The sequence below is a fragment of the Canis lupus genome, chromosome 21 (assembly GCF_011100685.1).
Source record: "Canis lupus familiaris isolate Mischka breed German Shepherd chromosome 21, alternate assembly UU_Cfam_GSD_1.0, whole genome shotgun sequence".
Classification (NCBI taxonomy): domain Eukaryota; kingdom Metazoa; phylum Chordata; class Mammalia; order Carnivora; family Canidae; genus Canis; species Canis lupus.
In genome coordinates this window covers 25185825-25202413 of record NC_049242.1, presented here as the reverse complement: position 1 = coordinate 25202413, position 16589 = coordinate 25185825, and the positions used below count along the sequence as shown (strand labels likewise).

At 50.0% G+C, this 16589-nt stretch overlaps 1 protein-coding gene across 4 annotated transcripts in view; it reads right to left on the bottom strand.

Annotated features, from left to right (window-relative positions):
* The window catches only part of FCHSD2 (FCH and double SH3 domains 2), a 327826-nt gene extending 313945 nt beyond the window's left edge, over positions 1-13881 (bottom strand). Inside the window, exons 1-2 of one of the 4 annotated variants that reach the window (XM_038568738.1) lie at positions 13750-13881; positions 835-932 (exon numbers count right to left, since the gene is read on the bottom strand). In XM_038568738.1, coding sequence (XP_038424666.1) covers positions 835-932; positions 13750-13764 — 113 coding nt within the window. In that variant the 5' untranslated portion in view covers positions 13765-13881. Of the gene's footprint in view, positions 1-834; positions 933-1750; positions 1874-2685; positions 3100-13749 lie in introns of those variants that run through there. The other 3 variants (XM_038568737.1, XM_038568740.1, XM_038568739.1) reach the window with 3 other exon arrangements.
* Positions 13882-16589: the final 2708 nt, after the last annotated feature.

Below are 16589 nucleotides of genomic sequence, written 5' to 3'. Positions count from 1 at the left end.
CACACCGTTCATATTTTTCATGAAATCCACATGATGTTATGCACCAGGAAAAATAGGCAACTAATAAAGCTTACAGACCCAATTCCAATTTGATAAATGCGTTACTAAAGGGAAATTAAGAATTGTAACCGCTCTGTTTCAACATGCAAATTATCTCCTATCCTTTACAAAAATATGTTTGTTGACCTGTCAATTTGTATTATAGCATCATTAAAACAGTGGTATCTCTTTCAGTAAAATGAGTCTTGCTTCCCTCTATAAAGATACTGATTTTCACAATGCTGGCAAGATGGCTTACCTATTCAAAGTTATCTTGATTATGAATACAGGTAACTTTAATGATAAAATATGATAAACAAATTTTGCACTAAGTTTAATGTTCAAAGACAAAATTGTATTTGTCATGTTGTAACAAATAGTGCTAGTGTGCAATCATCTGAGGTTGACGGGCTCACCACCCCACCCCACCCCTCAGATATTAACCATTAACCAGAGGCGTCAGTTTAAAAATCTATGTGAAATCATTAAGGTCAGTAAGTGTTACAATTCAGTGGAAAGATTATTTAAATCAGAATTCTACTTCAATGATTATACTTTGACTAATAAACTTTTAAGACCCTTGTGTTTTCATGATATGTAGGCTATAGGTTCCACCACTAAAGGAAAAAAAAAAGTTTGTATTGCGTTAGTTCCAGTTATAATTTCTAGCTGAGTCAAAGCTCTAACAGCCTTAAAGCAGGAAATCCAAAAGGAAATTCCATCATCAGTTCCTGGGGCTTGGTAACTCAATGGTTCTTTGAAACAAAGATATAAAAGTTCTCACTATAACCTTACCTCATATCTTCAAGCAAATCACATTCTGCTTGATGTTTGGCTTGAAGTTTTGTCATCTGCTCAACTTGAGTGTTTTTCAGTTCTTGTGTAACTTTCACCTAAAATATACCATATATTATGAAGGCCTTACTGCAACTTTAACAACAACAAAGTAATTACTTAAGCAAAATACTTAATACTTGTTAAAATATATAATACCTCTTGCTCCCTTCTCCCCTAAAGGCCATAAATCCATTATTACCCACCTAATATGTTTACTGAGGACACTTAATGAGAAATCTAGCCAAATATACTGAAAGAGGTTAAATGAAAGTAAAAGAGCATAAAAATTACAGATTAAAGCAATGCAAAATAAACTGCCAGTCATTCCCTCTCAAGCACAAGCTCAGTACATATGTAGTAGGTCTCAGAGTTTTAAGAGTCTGTTTTCTATTTCTTCCAAAAAAGGTTCATAGATTTTAACCATGAGAGGTGAGCTGAGTATAGATGGCAGAAGTGAGCAGAAGAATGTAGAAGAATGCTTAATACCTAATGATCAAAATTTACACAATCACGAAATCATATGCATAAATTGACTACAGAAATTATTCCATAATGGCTGCGAGAAAGCACACTGTCTCAGGATGATGCCAACTCGCTGACAGCGCATCAAATCACAATCTCTTTCTCACAAAGGAGAAAGCAAAAGTGACCTTCCAGCATATGCAGTGCTTTTAAACCACCCAGCAAGCCGGTCCCCGTGGCGACTCCACTTCAAACAGAACAGCAAATGCAAAGCTGTCCAGTGCCTCGGTAGCCAGGCCCGGACCCCAGGGTTCCAGGGTACAGTGGGGCCTGGAATCCCCGCCACCCGCGGGGCCGGGCTAACCCGGAGGGGTGGTGGTACATGTGTGAAAGAAAAAAAGAGTCACTTAACTGGAGAAACCCGGATTAAGAAAGAGAGAAAGAAGAAGCAGACACGAGCGAGTTAGGCAGTCAGCAAATGTTTGCCCACGAGGGGAGGGCAGAACAGCCTTCTCCACCCAGTGCCCAGAGTAGACACTCAGTAACCATCTGCAGGATTAAAAAGACAAGGACACAGCCTCAGTCCTTGGGAACGCCGGAGAAGAGGGCAGTGAAACAGTTTTTGAAGGGCGAGGGGGAAGCTGCTGACACGCCGAGAGCACCCGTCACTCCCACCCCAAGCCCAGATCGCGGTGCACACGCCACGCACTGCCCGGTTCTCGCTCTCCCGGGCCCGCACCATCGCCTCCCGACCCCCTAGCTGGAGGGGCGGGGCAGGATGGGGGGTGCGGGTGGAGAAAGGCTTAATTTCTTGTTTTCCCCTGGGGTGGGGGGCGGTGACTTATCCAACTTCTTTTCGGCCGCCCCGTGGGAAAAGCAGGCCGAACCTTATGGCTGGGCTAGAAACAAATTCCCTGAAAATTATCAAATGGCCGAGGGTGGCGACAAGCAGCTGGAGGGTTCAAACCTGGCGCAGACTAAACAATCACACAAGCACAGGCACTGCGAAGCTGCAGGGGCTCCCCGCCTCCCCTCGGTGCAGCCCCGAGAATGCACTTTGCAGCGAGAGCAGCACAGCCATGCGCGCGCGCACACACGAATGCACGCCCGAAACTCTTGTGAAATGTTGGGGGTCTCCCAAGCGGTGGAGGGGACGAGCCTGGGCCGCCCCTTCGTCGGAAAGAAACCTCATTCGCGTGGCCCCCTGCTAAAGCCGGCGGCAACTCGGTGACAAGCCCGAGGCGACGGCGGTCACGGCCCCTTGCGAAAAGGGGGAGGGGGCGCCCCAGCCGCGCCCCTCGCACGCATCCCTCCCACACCCCCCAAGCCCCCCAGCCGCACCCTCACCTTCCTCGGCGGCGGCTGCATGATGCTGAAGGGACATCAATCCTCCCCCGACGGCGGCGTCAGCTAGGACGAGGAGACGGGGGGCCGTAAGGAGGGGCGGCCCGGCAAGCGCAAGCGCAAGCGCGGGCGCGCGCGCGCGCGTGTGTGTGTGTGTGTGTGTGTGTGTGAGGAGAGCCTGAGAATAAGGACTCTCCCGGCAGGGAGCAAGGCCAGGCCGGCGGGCGGCTGGAGGACCCGGGTCGGAGGGCGAGTGTGAAGCGGAGGAGGAGGAGCGCCGGGAAGGCCTGAGGCTCGGGCGGCCCGGGGGGTGTGTGAGGGAAGGAGGCGGAGACCGCGAGGGGGCGGGGGCCCGGGAGCCGGGGCGCAGGGTCTCTCCGCTCGCCGAGCGGCTCCCCGGCAGCAGCGTCGTCCCGCTCCCCGCCCGCCCGCGCAGCAGCTCCCAGCAGACGCGGCCCCCCGCCCCCACTCAGGCAGCCCAGCCCTCGCTGGGCCCAACGCCCCCGCCCGGCCCGAGGAGGTGGAAGGCGGTGCCGCGCTCTCAGCTTCGGCTCCTCCACTCCGGCCGCGGGAATTTCCGGCCCCACCGTGTGGCGCAGCGCCCCGCTCCGGCGGCGGAGGGGACGGCTCAGTCCAGAGCGGGGGTTCGAGGGGCCGGGCCACGCTGCAGGGAGGGAGCGTGGCCGCGGCGCGGGGCTTCGGATCTCGGCGGGGCAGCGGTGGGGGGGAACTAACGGATCGCTCGGCGGATAGGAGGGGTAGAAACGCTAGCGGAGCACGGAAATCCCCCCGCGCGTCTCCGATAGTGGCACGTTCCAAACGCCTCCTGTCCTCCCTCCCCCACACTGAGAGGCAGCCGGGGGCTTCACGCGCGCTTTCCCGCCAGCCGGCCGGGCGCGCGCCTCTGATCGGGGCCGCGCACGTGGGCGGGAGAGGGCGCTGCGCCGACGCACGCGCACCAGCCGCCCCCACCTCCCGCCGGCTTTCGGGCTGCGGTGTGTCACTGTGTGTGCGTGTGCGTGTGTTTGGGCTGCAGGATTTCTCTGGATGCGTGTGTAGGGGGACGACGCTCCGAGTGAAGCCTTCACTCCGGCGCGGAGGGTAGCGTGCCTGTGGCGGTAGGAGAGTTCCGTTTTTTACTTATTTGCGGTCTTCAGACCCCCCTCTCCGGCGAGCGAATGCGCCGGCCGGACAGGCCAGCCTTGAGGGGGCGAGCATCGACAAGTTCTTTCGCAGCCGGCCACAGGTGCCTGACTGGCGCGGAGGCGGCCGGGGGATGTCTGGTTGCCCCGCCAAGAAGCAAACGGCTCTCCGCTACAAGGCACTCAAGTCAAAGAGGACGGACTCGTTAAGACCGGGATCCCCAGTTCACAGATGGGGCGGCTAAGTGCCCAGAGAAGATGGGAGACTGTCTGTAGGTCACAGAGCAAGACTGGAATCTCTGGGTCACGAAGGGTTCTTTGGGTGCAGATGATAACCATGAGGAAAAAATCTAGAGGAGGCAGCAGAGCAATGGGGGAAGCTCTAGTGGGAGTCAGGACCCCTGGGTGTCAGTCCACTCCGCCTCTGACTGGCTGGGGGAGCTCTGCCTTCCTCATCTGCCAAGGAGGCTGTTCATCCAGGCAGCCGCCACCACCCATGTTTCTGTCCTGTCCAAACCATCTGGGGATAGTGGTATCAGCTTCCCTTGGGGTCCTTAGAAGAACGAAAATAACCTTCTCTGGAGCCACATGGATGTGTGGAGGTGAACTAGATCGCCCCACGCTTTTATCAGAATTGGGGGTCCCGGACACCTGTTCTCAGAAGTGTCATTAGGCAAAAGAGGAAAGTGAGTGAGGCCTGGAGAGACCCAGGCATATTGCCAAGGCCCCACAAGTAGTCAGAAATTGGGAAGAGGAACTTGAATCCAGGTCATTCACACAGGAAGGTGATAGAATCAGAATTCTGCATGAGTCAGATTGTGAGGGAACTCATTGATCAGGCTCGCTTTTTCTGGTTTCCTTGAGGCAATTCAAAAGTAGGCCCTTCACCAGAGTCCTCAATCACTATCTGGGAACAGGTGGGTGGATGCTCAGCTGCCCTGTGGGGCAGCAGCGAGAGCCCAAGCCAGAGGTATCCAGGCTGGGCTCCAATCTCAGCTCCAGTACCGATTAATTGAGAGGCCTTGAGCTAGTCAGTTTCACTGCTTTCAGCCTTTATTTTCTCATTTGTAAAATGGGGATATAATACCAGCCCTGCAGGCTTGTTGCATTAAATAAAATTTCTTCTGCCACAGGGCCTGGTACATAGCACTCAATAAATGCTTACAGATTCATCATTCATTCAAAAGATATTTGCTAAGATCCCGCTTTGTGCCAAGCCTTGTGTCAGACACTGAGGATACAGAGGTTAGCAAGACAATCCTCCTCAGATTTCAGGAAGGCTGAGTTCCAGACCAGCCATTTCATGAATGACACTATGCTAGTCGAGGAGGGGTAAAAATGCTTGTCCAGATGCAGCATCATGCAGAAGGTGCTTAACAAAGATTTGCTGGATCTTTGTCCTGGGCAGAACTAGTCTGGCCCAGAGATCATCCACCCTTCGCCTCCTTTTCCTGGAAGTGAGGACTAGATAAAACTGCTAGATGTTGGGAGATTTGGGATCCAGCCTCTACCATTGATATGCTGGGCCTTCTCCAGATTCTGGTCCCCAGCTGTGGAATAAAGTAAGTGAATGAGCCAGGAACTTAGTAGGCTCTTCACAGATGAAGTACACTCTGGGGTTCTATTTTGTGGGTTTAGGAGGACATCCTCCACCTAATTTACTATTATTTTAAACCAGGAAGGCATAGACTTTCTAGGATGATTTCCTTTGGAGGTATGATAAAAAGGGCCTGACTGACCTCTACCTCTGAAACTCATAATACATTATATGTTAATTAATTGAATTTAAAATTTTTTAAAAGCTAAGGGGCAATACCAGATGACCTACCTGCTTTTTCAAAAATGTGTTTGTTTGTTTGTTTGAAATATGTTGAACATTTACTAAGTGCCTTTCCCAGAACCCAAACTTTTGCCTTACTTTTCTGAGCTTACGTGAGAGTGTTATTTTGTTCATTTTACAAATGAGGAACTGGAGGCTCAGTGAAGATAAATAATTTACCCTGAAGTGATGGATTTGGGACCAGAATCTAATTCTCCCATTTGCCTCTTGTTCAAAGGAATTGAGAGAGTTCACCCAGGAAAAAAGTAGACTCAGGAGGATACGATCCATATATTCCAAACTCCACAGGGATGGGGAAAGGGATTTCTATGATTTATGTAAGACTGACTTAAAAGATATCCCTTTGAACTAGGCTGGGAACTTCCAGAGCCTTGCTCCCTGCAGTGCAGGCAAGCACTGTGTTACCAAATGTAGGATCTCTTGAGATTGTTTGGGGTAATGCCACAGAGCTGTCCTGTGGCCCCAGAGCAACATGCATTATAGCCCCAGAGACACAACTAGGACAGGTCTTAGCTGCGTCTAAGGAAGAAGGTTTTCCAGGCAGAGCTACCCCTAGAGGAGCTGAACTCCCCCATCCCTAGGGCACTGAAAGTAGCTGTTGGCTCCCTTCCATCAAGGAGGCTACAGATGGGATTCTTACTCAGGGAAGGAGTTAATAACAGCTACCACTCATTTTGCCTCTTCTGTGTTTCAGGCATTGAAGTAGGCACGTTGTTTACATTATTTTTAACCTGTGCAACTTCTTGTGGTACATATGACCCCATTTCACAGATTCACAGACTGAGGATCAGAAGTGAAATGAGTAGCCTAAGGTCATACAGCTAGCACAGGAGAGCAAGGCTTGGTCCCTGGCTCTCTCTGGCTCTGAAACTATGCTCTTTCTCCAGGGTACATGCTGCTGTACAATCTCCCAGAAGGAATGTGATTCCAAATTTAAGTGAGAGCCAGGGTTAAAAGCTGGTTTAGAGCAGGCATATGAGTAGGCATTGGAAGATGAGCTATACCAGTATTCCACAGGGCTCCCAGGAGAAACTCCAGGAATGAGAAGTGTACAGCAGCCCTTGAGCAGGACTAGAATGTTAACAGCACCCTACCATGGTTCAGATTGGTCCATCTAGGACAGACCTACACTCCATCCAAGGCTCTGCATCCAAGGCCACCATCCCATATGCCCATGCTGCACCAAGTCACCTCCCACCCTCCCTGTAGCTAAGGTTCACAGTACTCTCTACTCCCTTTCCTGCTGTATCATTATCCCACACTCACATTGGCATAGGCTGCTTAGGAATACCTTTAGCCTATCCAGATGCTAGCTATTCCCTGTTTGAGCCCCACTGAGGCTACTTGGCAATGCTGCTACAAACAACACAGTCTAGCCCCATTTACCTCCCTTCTACCCTTGTCACCTTTCTCCCTGTATTTCCGCTCCCCACCTTTCCACACCCCACACCCACCTCACCCCTACCTCACCTCACATATAAGCTTTTGCTTCTGCCTGGGCTAATCCCCTCAACACAGCCCTCTGATAAGCCTGGTATATATGGGAGCATGCCTCCATTAGCTCTCAAGACAGAATCAGCCCACTCAAATGAGACTTCAAGATTAGAGATCAGCAGAAGAAGGCAGGGGCTCTCCCTAGGACACAAAGTGAGTCTGTGGCAGTACTAGACCTTGGATTCCATCCAGCATCACCCAACAAGTCCCTTATTCTGAGCTCAGTCATAAGTAGGTCTCTGGAATAAGACCCAGGCCCTGTACTCCAGGAACTCTCAATCTCAACCCACGGACCAAAGGTCATAGCAGTGAGTCCAGAATATGCAGGTCAGGAGAGTCCTAGAGACCCAGATTCCACCAGGTAGTAGCAGGAATCTAAGGCAGTCACTGAGACAGGGAATTATCTGGTCAGCTGGTGCCAGGGAATGTTACAGCTTGTGTGGCAGTGAGGGACAGCCAGTCCCAGGGCTATAGTAGGAGCTGACAGTCACATGGTTTTGATATCAGGAAGCAGGAAACCAAAGTTCTAGTCTTGTCTTTGCCAGGCACTTGCTGAAGGTGACCTTTTTGGCACATCACACATTTGGTCTTTCCTCCTAGGGAGGTGGTACAGGTGAAGTGAAATAACAGCTAAGTGATCTGCAAAGAACTGAGGAGCTACGTAAGCTAGTGACTGCCCGTCTTGGGATGCATCAGGGAAGGTTGAATGACTGCCTAGGTGGGGCATAAACCAGGGCCTTCCCACCAGGAGCTGCACTGTGATTACAACTCTGCGAAACTTAGGCCAATGGATAAAACAGTCAGGTTTGGGAGGAGCACTGACATCCCAGAGATTTAGGGTCAGGCAAACCTGGGCTAGATGTTTAGTTCCTCTTCTGCCTAGCTTTGGGTTCTTGACCAGGATCTCTTTTCAGCTGAGTTCCCTTGTCCTTTGTCCTTAAAAGGGGAATAATGACTTTTTGCAGGGTTGTGGTGGGAGTGAAATGGGAATGTTTATATAAAACGCCTGCAACCCTGCTGGCCCACCAATGTGAGTTTCTTTTGTGTGTGCATGTGTTTTCCTTCAGTTTCCCTTCATTTTGCTCTGGTTTTGTTTGTAAATTTAAAAAACAAAACACAAAAAAAAGAGGAATTCCCACAGGGAGGGTGTGGAGCCCAACTACAGTCCCAGTTTTGCCCCTGACTCACTGTGAAGACCCGGGAAGTCCCAGCCCTCCCTTAACCTTCGTTTCCTCATCTGTAACACAGGGACTTCCACCAGGGGGTTTCTTTAAAGCCCAGCCTGAAGGCTTGAGATGCTATTCCTTGAGAGTCCCTTCCATGTAGGGGACCCCCCCCCAGGTTGAGCTGGGCAATGGGGGTCAGGCAGTGACCAGCAGAAGGAGATGGAGTTGTAGGGGAGGGACAGCAGGATGGGGAGGTGGCAGCTCTGCAATCACTGTGCCCTGGCCTGTGAAAGGAGACGGCCCCACTCAACCTGGGAAGCCCACTGCCTCTTTTCCCACAGCCTGCCCAGTTAATGCCAAAACAAAACACATTTGTCTGCTCCCTGCTGGAGGGCAGTGGGCCAAAATGAGTGTCCTGGAGGGCTGGCATCCTGCCTTCCCGCCCTGGGCACCCGCCCTGCCCCTGTCTACAGCACATCCACACACCCATGGCCTGTGGCCTGTGGCCTGAATAAGCTGAGCACCACCCTTGGCCAAAACTGGCCCAGGCTGTGGAGAGGAGCTTCCCCAGGACCTGTATTCCCCCTCTCATTTTCAGGGGCTCCTAAATGGACATTCCAACCCCTAAACCTGCCTGTCTTTCCAGCCCGGTCTTGGCCCAGAGAAGTGATCTAATTTCTCATCATGCTGCTGTGGGCAGAGCACGTGGCATCAAAAGCTGGGAGCTGTTGTCGGCGCTACGGGAGGGAATTCCCTGGCTCAGGAAAGATCTTCCAGAGGAAGGGAGCAGGTGGTGAGTCTCTCCGAAGAGACAGACACCGCCAACGCTCTAGGCAGAGCCAATCCTCGGATAAGAAGCATCAAATCCACCACCCCCGCCTTCTCTCTGATGCTTGTCTACACTGGGCACAGTAATAATAATAGCTTATACTTTATAATAGTTACTATGTGTCAGCATTCACTTAAATAATTTAATTCTCACAACAACTTTGAAGTAGGTACTATTATTAGACCCATTTTACCCTAAGGTCATATAGCCAATAAGTGGCAACCTGAGATTTCTACCTAAATAGGGTAGGCCCAGGGTCTGCTGTTAACTGCTATGCCAATCTGCCAGCAGAAGATGGTATCCCCCATAAAACCCAATCCAAACTTGGGATGTGGCAAAATGTTTGCAGTGCTATCCTACAATTTAAGCATTTACCCAGACTTGCCTGAAGCTTGAGAATCACTTAGGGGTACTTGTTTAAAACACAGGGCCCTCCTCTAAGGATTCAGTAAGTTTGATGTGGGAAGAGAGGCAGTGCCAGACATGTGGAAATTGCCCAAAAAAGTATTTGTTAGACAAATAAATGCCCTGCCTTCTGAGTTGCCATTCATCTCTAAAATGGAGTTTCAGTTCCCCACCCTGCCCCATCTCTAAGTGCTGCTATGTGTTGAGCCTCTGTGTCTGCACCAGCTTTGCTTGGGTGTGAGGAGTTGTTTACAAGCACACCCACTAGCTCCTAATAATAGCTATAATAACAATAACTAACATTTCTTGCATGCTTATGGAGTACCAAACACAGCTCTGAGGACTTGACTGTGTTAACCCATTATTCTTATTGTATCCAATTGTCTTGACTTTGAGGATAGAGAAACTGAGGCTCAGGTTAAGTAACTTGCCCATGATCACATAATTAGTAAGAAGTTGGATTTGAACCCAGATGTTCCTACTCCAGATCAGAGATTAACTACTCTATCATAGTTTCTGGACTCACACAGCCCCTCCTCTTGGGAACTCGGCTGTCATAGTTGATCAAATGGTTACTGCACCCATAATGCTCAGGAAGGGGAGAATGGAAAACTAAAGTAACAGACAAGACTTAGAATCCCCTTGCTATTGTTTAAGCCTGAATAAGAAATTTCAAAGCACAGAACCAAAGTACTATAGTAGTTCCATGTGGGGAAGGCTGCCTCAGTCTAAAACAGGGGCCCCAGGAAGCTGCCCTGGAAGTGGGTCTTGATGCAGGGAGTTAGACACTCTCAGGAGAGCAAACACCACAGGCTGGGTGGGCTGAGCCATGTTTGAGAACAGTCTGAGTATTCCAAGAAATGAGCCTATAAAGGTGGACTGCAGTCTTGGGTGTCCCGCTTGGATATGTGCTCTAAATTTTGAAAAGTGATGTTTCTTTATAATATTTATCACACTCTGTAATAGGCATGTATATTGCTCATCTCACCCATCCTACCAGTGCTTCCATCCCCACAGACCTCTGGAGGAGATCTTGTTTGTCACTGTATCCCCAGCCCCAAGGCACACTGGATAGATGGATTTGAAGGCCTGAAGTCCTAAATGTTTACCAGCCATTCAACATTAAGTGTGGGCAGCCAGGTCACAAAATAGAAGGCCTAAGACAGCACTCTAAGGAAGGGTGTGCCCAAAGGCCCAGACAGGCCTTCCTGTTCATATTCAGCCCCTCTGTCCTCACACTGTACTGGTCCTGTGACCTCATTGCTACTCCTCCCAGGTGGAGGTTTGTGAGGTAAGTATACCGATGATAAAGGAGAGAGTGGGCAGGTCTGAAAGATGGCACTTTGGACTGGGTCACACTAACTCCAGTGCCTTTCTTCCCAGCCCCTCCTCTTGGGCACTCAGCTTGGGGGCCTGGTTAAGGGCTTGGTCAAGTTTTAATGGGTGACGGGCACTGGGGGTTATTCTGTATGTTAGTAAATTGAACACCAATAAAAAATAAATTAAAAAAAAAAAAGGGCTTGGTCAAGTTTTAAGTCAGACTGATCAGTTTGAATTTTGACTGCTACTTCCTAGCTATGTGTCCTTAACTGTGTAATTGGTTACTGCACACCTCTCAAAAGTCATCTCACATGGGTCCTGTGGCCCTGGACCCGGCTCTCACCCTCTCTGGGCCTCAGTCACTGCGGAAATTGGGATAGCTATCCTCGAGGCTCCCTTGGCTCCATCATGCTCTAGTCCTATAGTGATCAAGACTAGACAGTGCTTTCTAAATGGTAACAAAATTAACATAAAGGTGAGGGCTGGTCTTTTCTCTCTGAGGCAGCTGGATAAACCTTCTCTAACCCAGAACTGATCATAAATGACTGAATCAAGGCCATAGGCATCATCCAGATAGTCCATCTGAATGACAATTTTTCAGGCATATCTGGAGATAGTTCATCTATATTTTTACCAACCACCCCCTGCCCCCAGACCCTTGGCCCTACATTGTGCCCTAGGAGGCTGGGAACTTTGGTCTGCAACACCAGGCCCCTTTGCCCACTGGGTTCCACTTGGGTTTGGATAATGAGAAACAGCAGGATACCAGAGGATGAAAGATGAGGGAAGCTGGGACTATTTCTCCCTCTGCTCCCTCTGCCTTCCTCACTCCCTTCCTTGATCCCATTCCTGCCAGGCAGCTCTACTTCCCAGTGGGCTCCAGTGACATGATTCCTGTCCCTCCCTCAGCCCTAGTCTCTGGGTGGGTGCCTCACCATCCTTCTGTTTGTTCCCTTCATCTGCCTACATCCCAATCAGCACAGCAGATCCTTTGGTAAGTCTCTTCACTTGAACCTGAGAGGCAGATTTCTTCCTGCTGTCCTCCTGACTAATAGAGGACCCTCCACCTGGATCTGCCTACTTGGCTCAATTAGTTCAACACGTCCCCCAGAACAAAGAACCAACCAGCCAAGCCCATGAACAGCCTTCCTGTGTGCCTGCTTGAGGGAAGGGATGTGCAGCGTGGCTTCTTTGGGGACCCCAGAGTCTGATTCTGACTTCTTGTTGCTCCTAAAGAACTTCTGTGGGCAGAGTCTGATGAGCCAGAGGCACCTGCAGCAAAGTAACGTTGACTGGCTTGGTGAACCAAGATCACAGGATAAAACATGCTTCAAGACCAAGCATGAGTGCACCCCCACTTAGGCAGGGTGGGTGACAGGGCTGTGGGGAGCCAGGAGCCTGCAGCGCTCAGGGCAGGCTCCCAGGAGGACTGGGCAGGAACTGCAGGGTTCTGGGAAGGCCGGAAGAAAAGGGAGGAAAAGTTGAGCTCGGGAGACAGTTGAACAAGGCTTGGCAGGGAGAAGTGGCAAGAGTGAGGGGTAGGGCTAGGTGGGGCACACAGTGGTCGGTGGCAGACTGCCCCTTGGCCTCCCTCAGGACATAGCCATTCACCCTGCCCTAGCCTGAATCAGGGCTCCCACTTTCCCTCACTAGGTATCCCACATTCCTCTGGGTTGGGGTGACACACAGCCTGTCACCCCAACCATTTCACTTCTGTTGCTAACCACATCTACCCAGACCACAGCCATAGTAGGGCCCAGGTTTCGTTTCTCATTTCCTCCATACCGCTATAGGCTCCTAAAAGGTTTCCATTTCTCAACAGGAGTTGGACCTGACACTGACGTAGGTACCCACTATCGTCTGTCACTGCCTTCTTACCATCATTCCTGCCTCTCCCCCTACCAGGCTCCTCTGCCCTCCCAGAGAAGAGCAAGCCTTCACATAGGCCATTTTGACCATGCATTCCTCTACTTCCATGGCTCCCCCTGCCCTACAAATTAAGCCCCACATTCCTTACATGATGCTCCAGGCCCCCCACCGCATGACTCCTGTCATCCTATCTGATGTCATCAGGTTCCCCATTTTAGACACGCTCATTCCCAATGCAACATATACATGCATTTTTCCAGAACTCATCAAATTCTTTCAGCAACTTCACACTTCTGAATATGCTGTTCCCTCTGCTTTCAGCCTTTTCCCCTTTCCCCTGCCTGATAAACTCAAGTTTACTCTCCAAACCCCCACTCAAAAACCCTGTTTCCTCCTGCCATCGGGCCAAAATTAATTCTCCCATTCTAGAAGGCCTGGTTCAGATCTTGATGACAGCACTAAGCTCTGGCTAACTAGATTTCTATTTAGTTATGTCTTTCTGAACTTCCCTTCCTTTGAAGTCTGGCCCAGCAGGACTGCTTTTTTGCTATGTGACCTTGGGCAAGTCACTTAAACTTCTCTGGAGCTCTCCCTGAGTACCCAGGCTGGGTTAAGTGCCCTCTGCTGAGTTTTCCAGCACCTGTGTGTACATTCATAATCATGATTTATCCAATGATTTTATAACCATCCCCCACCAGACTACGAGTCCCTTGCTGAAAGGAAACAGGCCAGATTTCCTTCTAACCAAACTGTCTCTGTATTCCCAATGCCCACCCTTCCAGAAATACCTATGGCACAGGCAAATATAATCCCAATTCCATTTTTGCAAGTAGGGAAACTGGGCCCAAAGAGGCACAGAGATTTGCCCAAGGATGCAAACCAGCTTCAGGGCTTTTTGCCTCTGCCCTCCCCCCAAGTCCTTGGGTTAGCCTACTCTCCAGGGACCTCCCCTAGCCTGTGGCCAACCTCTGGACCAGAGAGCAGGCCTGCACTAGGCCTCACCTGTTGCTGTCCCATGGGCTTTCAAGGTAGAAGCTGCCAGATGCTCAGTTTCACTTCTCTCTTAGCTGCAGAGCACTGAGAGCAACTGTCAGACCTCAGGCACTTCCGCTGTACTCAAACCCAGCTTCCTTTTCACTCCTTCCGTAGGCAGCAAGCACACCAAGGGCCACTGCCTCTGTGCGAGCTCCTGGGGAACTCTGTGTCTCCTTAGGGATGCAGTCCAGACAGCTTTGTGGTGGACTTCCTCCTAAGGACAGTCTCTACCCTTGGGAGTTTGTGGCAGAAAAGCCTCATTACTCAAAACTCCAGAAGATAGGAGCCTGGACCTTGCTGAAACCTCCTGTGACCTATATAGTTGAGGATTGAAAGGCCTCACGTGAAGAAACTTCTGCTGAATCATAAATTCTCAGAACCTTTGATGGAAACTGTTCTTTTTTTTGCAGATAGGGAGATTGAGGCCCAAAAAGGGATTTTCCCAGAGCAGACATCCAGTGATATAGCCAGGAGCATTTATTTGACCCTGAACTAAGTGATCCCAATCTGTGTTGCCCTTAAGTGCGTTTGCGGGTGTAATACTACTTTGTTTTTCTCTCTCCCTTCTACTTGACCCATCAGGTACTTCTCTCCCAGGGCCTGTCTGCAACTTCTCACCCCCAACAAGGCTGCCAACTAATCGTAAAGCTGCCTACAACGAGATCACCAAAGTGTAATAGTAATGTGTAAAATATGAATAAATTAGCTCAGACCAAGTGCCTGAGGAACATCTTTGGGATACCCAGGGGCCTTTTATACTTAAAGTCTGGTTTCTGTGGCCTTTCCTCAACAGAGAGAAAAGTCCAGGAAGAAAGACAGGGCTTGGGAATATATTTTCACTGCTCTTTATCAATCTTTCTTCTCAGCTCACGCTTAATCCACATGTCCTTGGAGGATGTTTTCAGATGGAAGACAATAGCCTGCCCCTCTGCCTCTCATTTTGGTAATGTATATCATCCCAAAGACTAGGAGGGGCATAAATGATCAAGCACTTGAACCTGGAATCCAATTCAGAAATCATTTCTTCATCTATTTTTTCCCTCTGCAACCTTTATTGGGTTCATGCCAGATCCAGTGCTTGATGAATGAAGATCCAACAGGATTTGTCTTCAGGGAACTCACCATCAGAGGCTGGACACGGACATGTAAAGAAATCCTACAGTGGATGTGTCATGTGCCCAGGCGAGACAGTGACCAGATTTCTCCAGGAAGGAGATTTCCTAGGATCTTGAAGGATGAATTCATCAGGGAAGGAAGGGAAGGGTTCCAAGGACCTCCAAGGAGCTCTCTGTATTCCTACCACCAGAGCCTATCCTCAAGCAGGCCCTTCTACACATGATGAGATGAGCACTGTTATACTACTATATGTTGGCAAATTGAGTTGAAATATTTTAAAAAATAATAAAATTTTAATTTTAATTAAAAAAAAAAAAAGCAGACCCCCACCTAGATCAGACTCTCTGGCTTCTGCACAACCCTTTACTTTTCCCCAGGCATTAAATTTACTCACTTTGTTGCTCAACCAACTTACCATGCACTTTATCTGTGAAGATGCTATACTGGGCTCTGGTACTCCTGGCCTCGAGTTGCTGCCAGCATAGAGAGACAATGACTACACAATGTGGACAGGGGGTCTTGGGGGTAGGGCTGATCCAGAGAGCTGGCAAAGTCACCTGAGCTATTCAGGGAGGTCAGGGAAGACTTTCTGAGGAAGGAGATTTATGACCTAAAATCTGAGAAATGGAATCTCCTTTGACCCTACTAACGTTTCTCTGAGGTAGGTCTTATTCTCTCCATTGCAAAGGTGATGAAATTGAGGCCCTGAAAATTTCGAATGCCTTACCCAAGATCATATGGTTAGTAAGGAATGGGGGGCATTGTGGGGTGTGTTCACCCCCAGGCACCTGGCAGTAGAGTCAGAGGGTGGCTCCACTGGAAAGGCTGGACCTAGGGAAATAGGACCAGAGATGGGATATTCAGAGGCATGGAGGGAGGAGCAGAAGCTGAAATCCCAGAGCTGGGTGGACATGCCATCTTCCCTACACACAATGGAGCAGAGGAAGGAATAGGAATTCTCAACAGTCCATCAGGTCATGGCTTCAGAAGGTCTGGCTCAGTCCTTCGACACCATCTCATTCAGCCTCCATGAAACTGAGGATCCAATTAGAGCAATTGATGAGGACATACAGTATCACAGTGGCTGGCCCCTGGATGAGTACCCCAGCTCTGTCGCCCACCCCACCCCAACCCCCACCCCAGTCACCATGCACAGCCCCGGCTGCCACTACTTCATTAATCCAATCTACATCTACTTCTGTGTGCTCTGGATTAGACACTCTTACAGGGACCATAAGGACCACAGGGATCCTCTCCACCACTGCTGTCAGGGGCTTCTGGGAGTTTAACTGGAATGGGGAAGACAGATCCAGTTTATAGACTGCAGGCAGCATTGGAGAAGTGCAGTGGCAGCAGGCATAAATAGAGTCTGGGGAGTGAGGTGGAGAGAACATTAGTGTCCACGTGTCCTGGGCAAGTCCATGGACCTCAGTTCTCCCATCTGTTCCAATAAGGGACTGTAGTCAACAATGTCTGAGATCTCTGGGTTCAGGCCGTCAGGCCTCTACCCGCGCCTGCCTCACAGGGGTTGGGAGGCAGTGGGTGGTGGGAGCAGAGGAAGTGGCTTGAGCTGCTTGACCCATTACCAGCACAGAAATCACAGACTCAGCTCTCAGACATCTGGGAGGCGTTGGGCAGCCGGAGTATTTTTAGAAGGCCAGAGGCAGACATGCCCGGAATCCTGGGCGTTG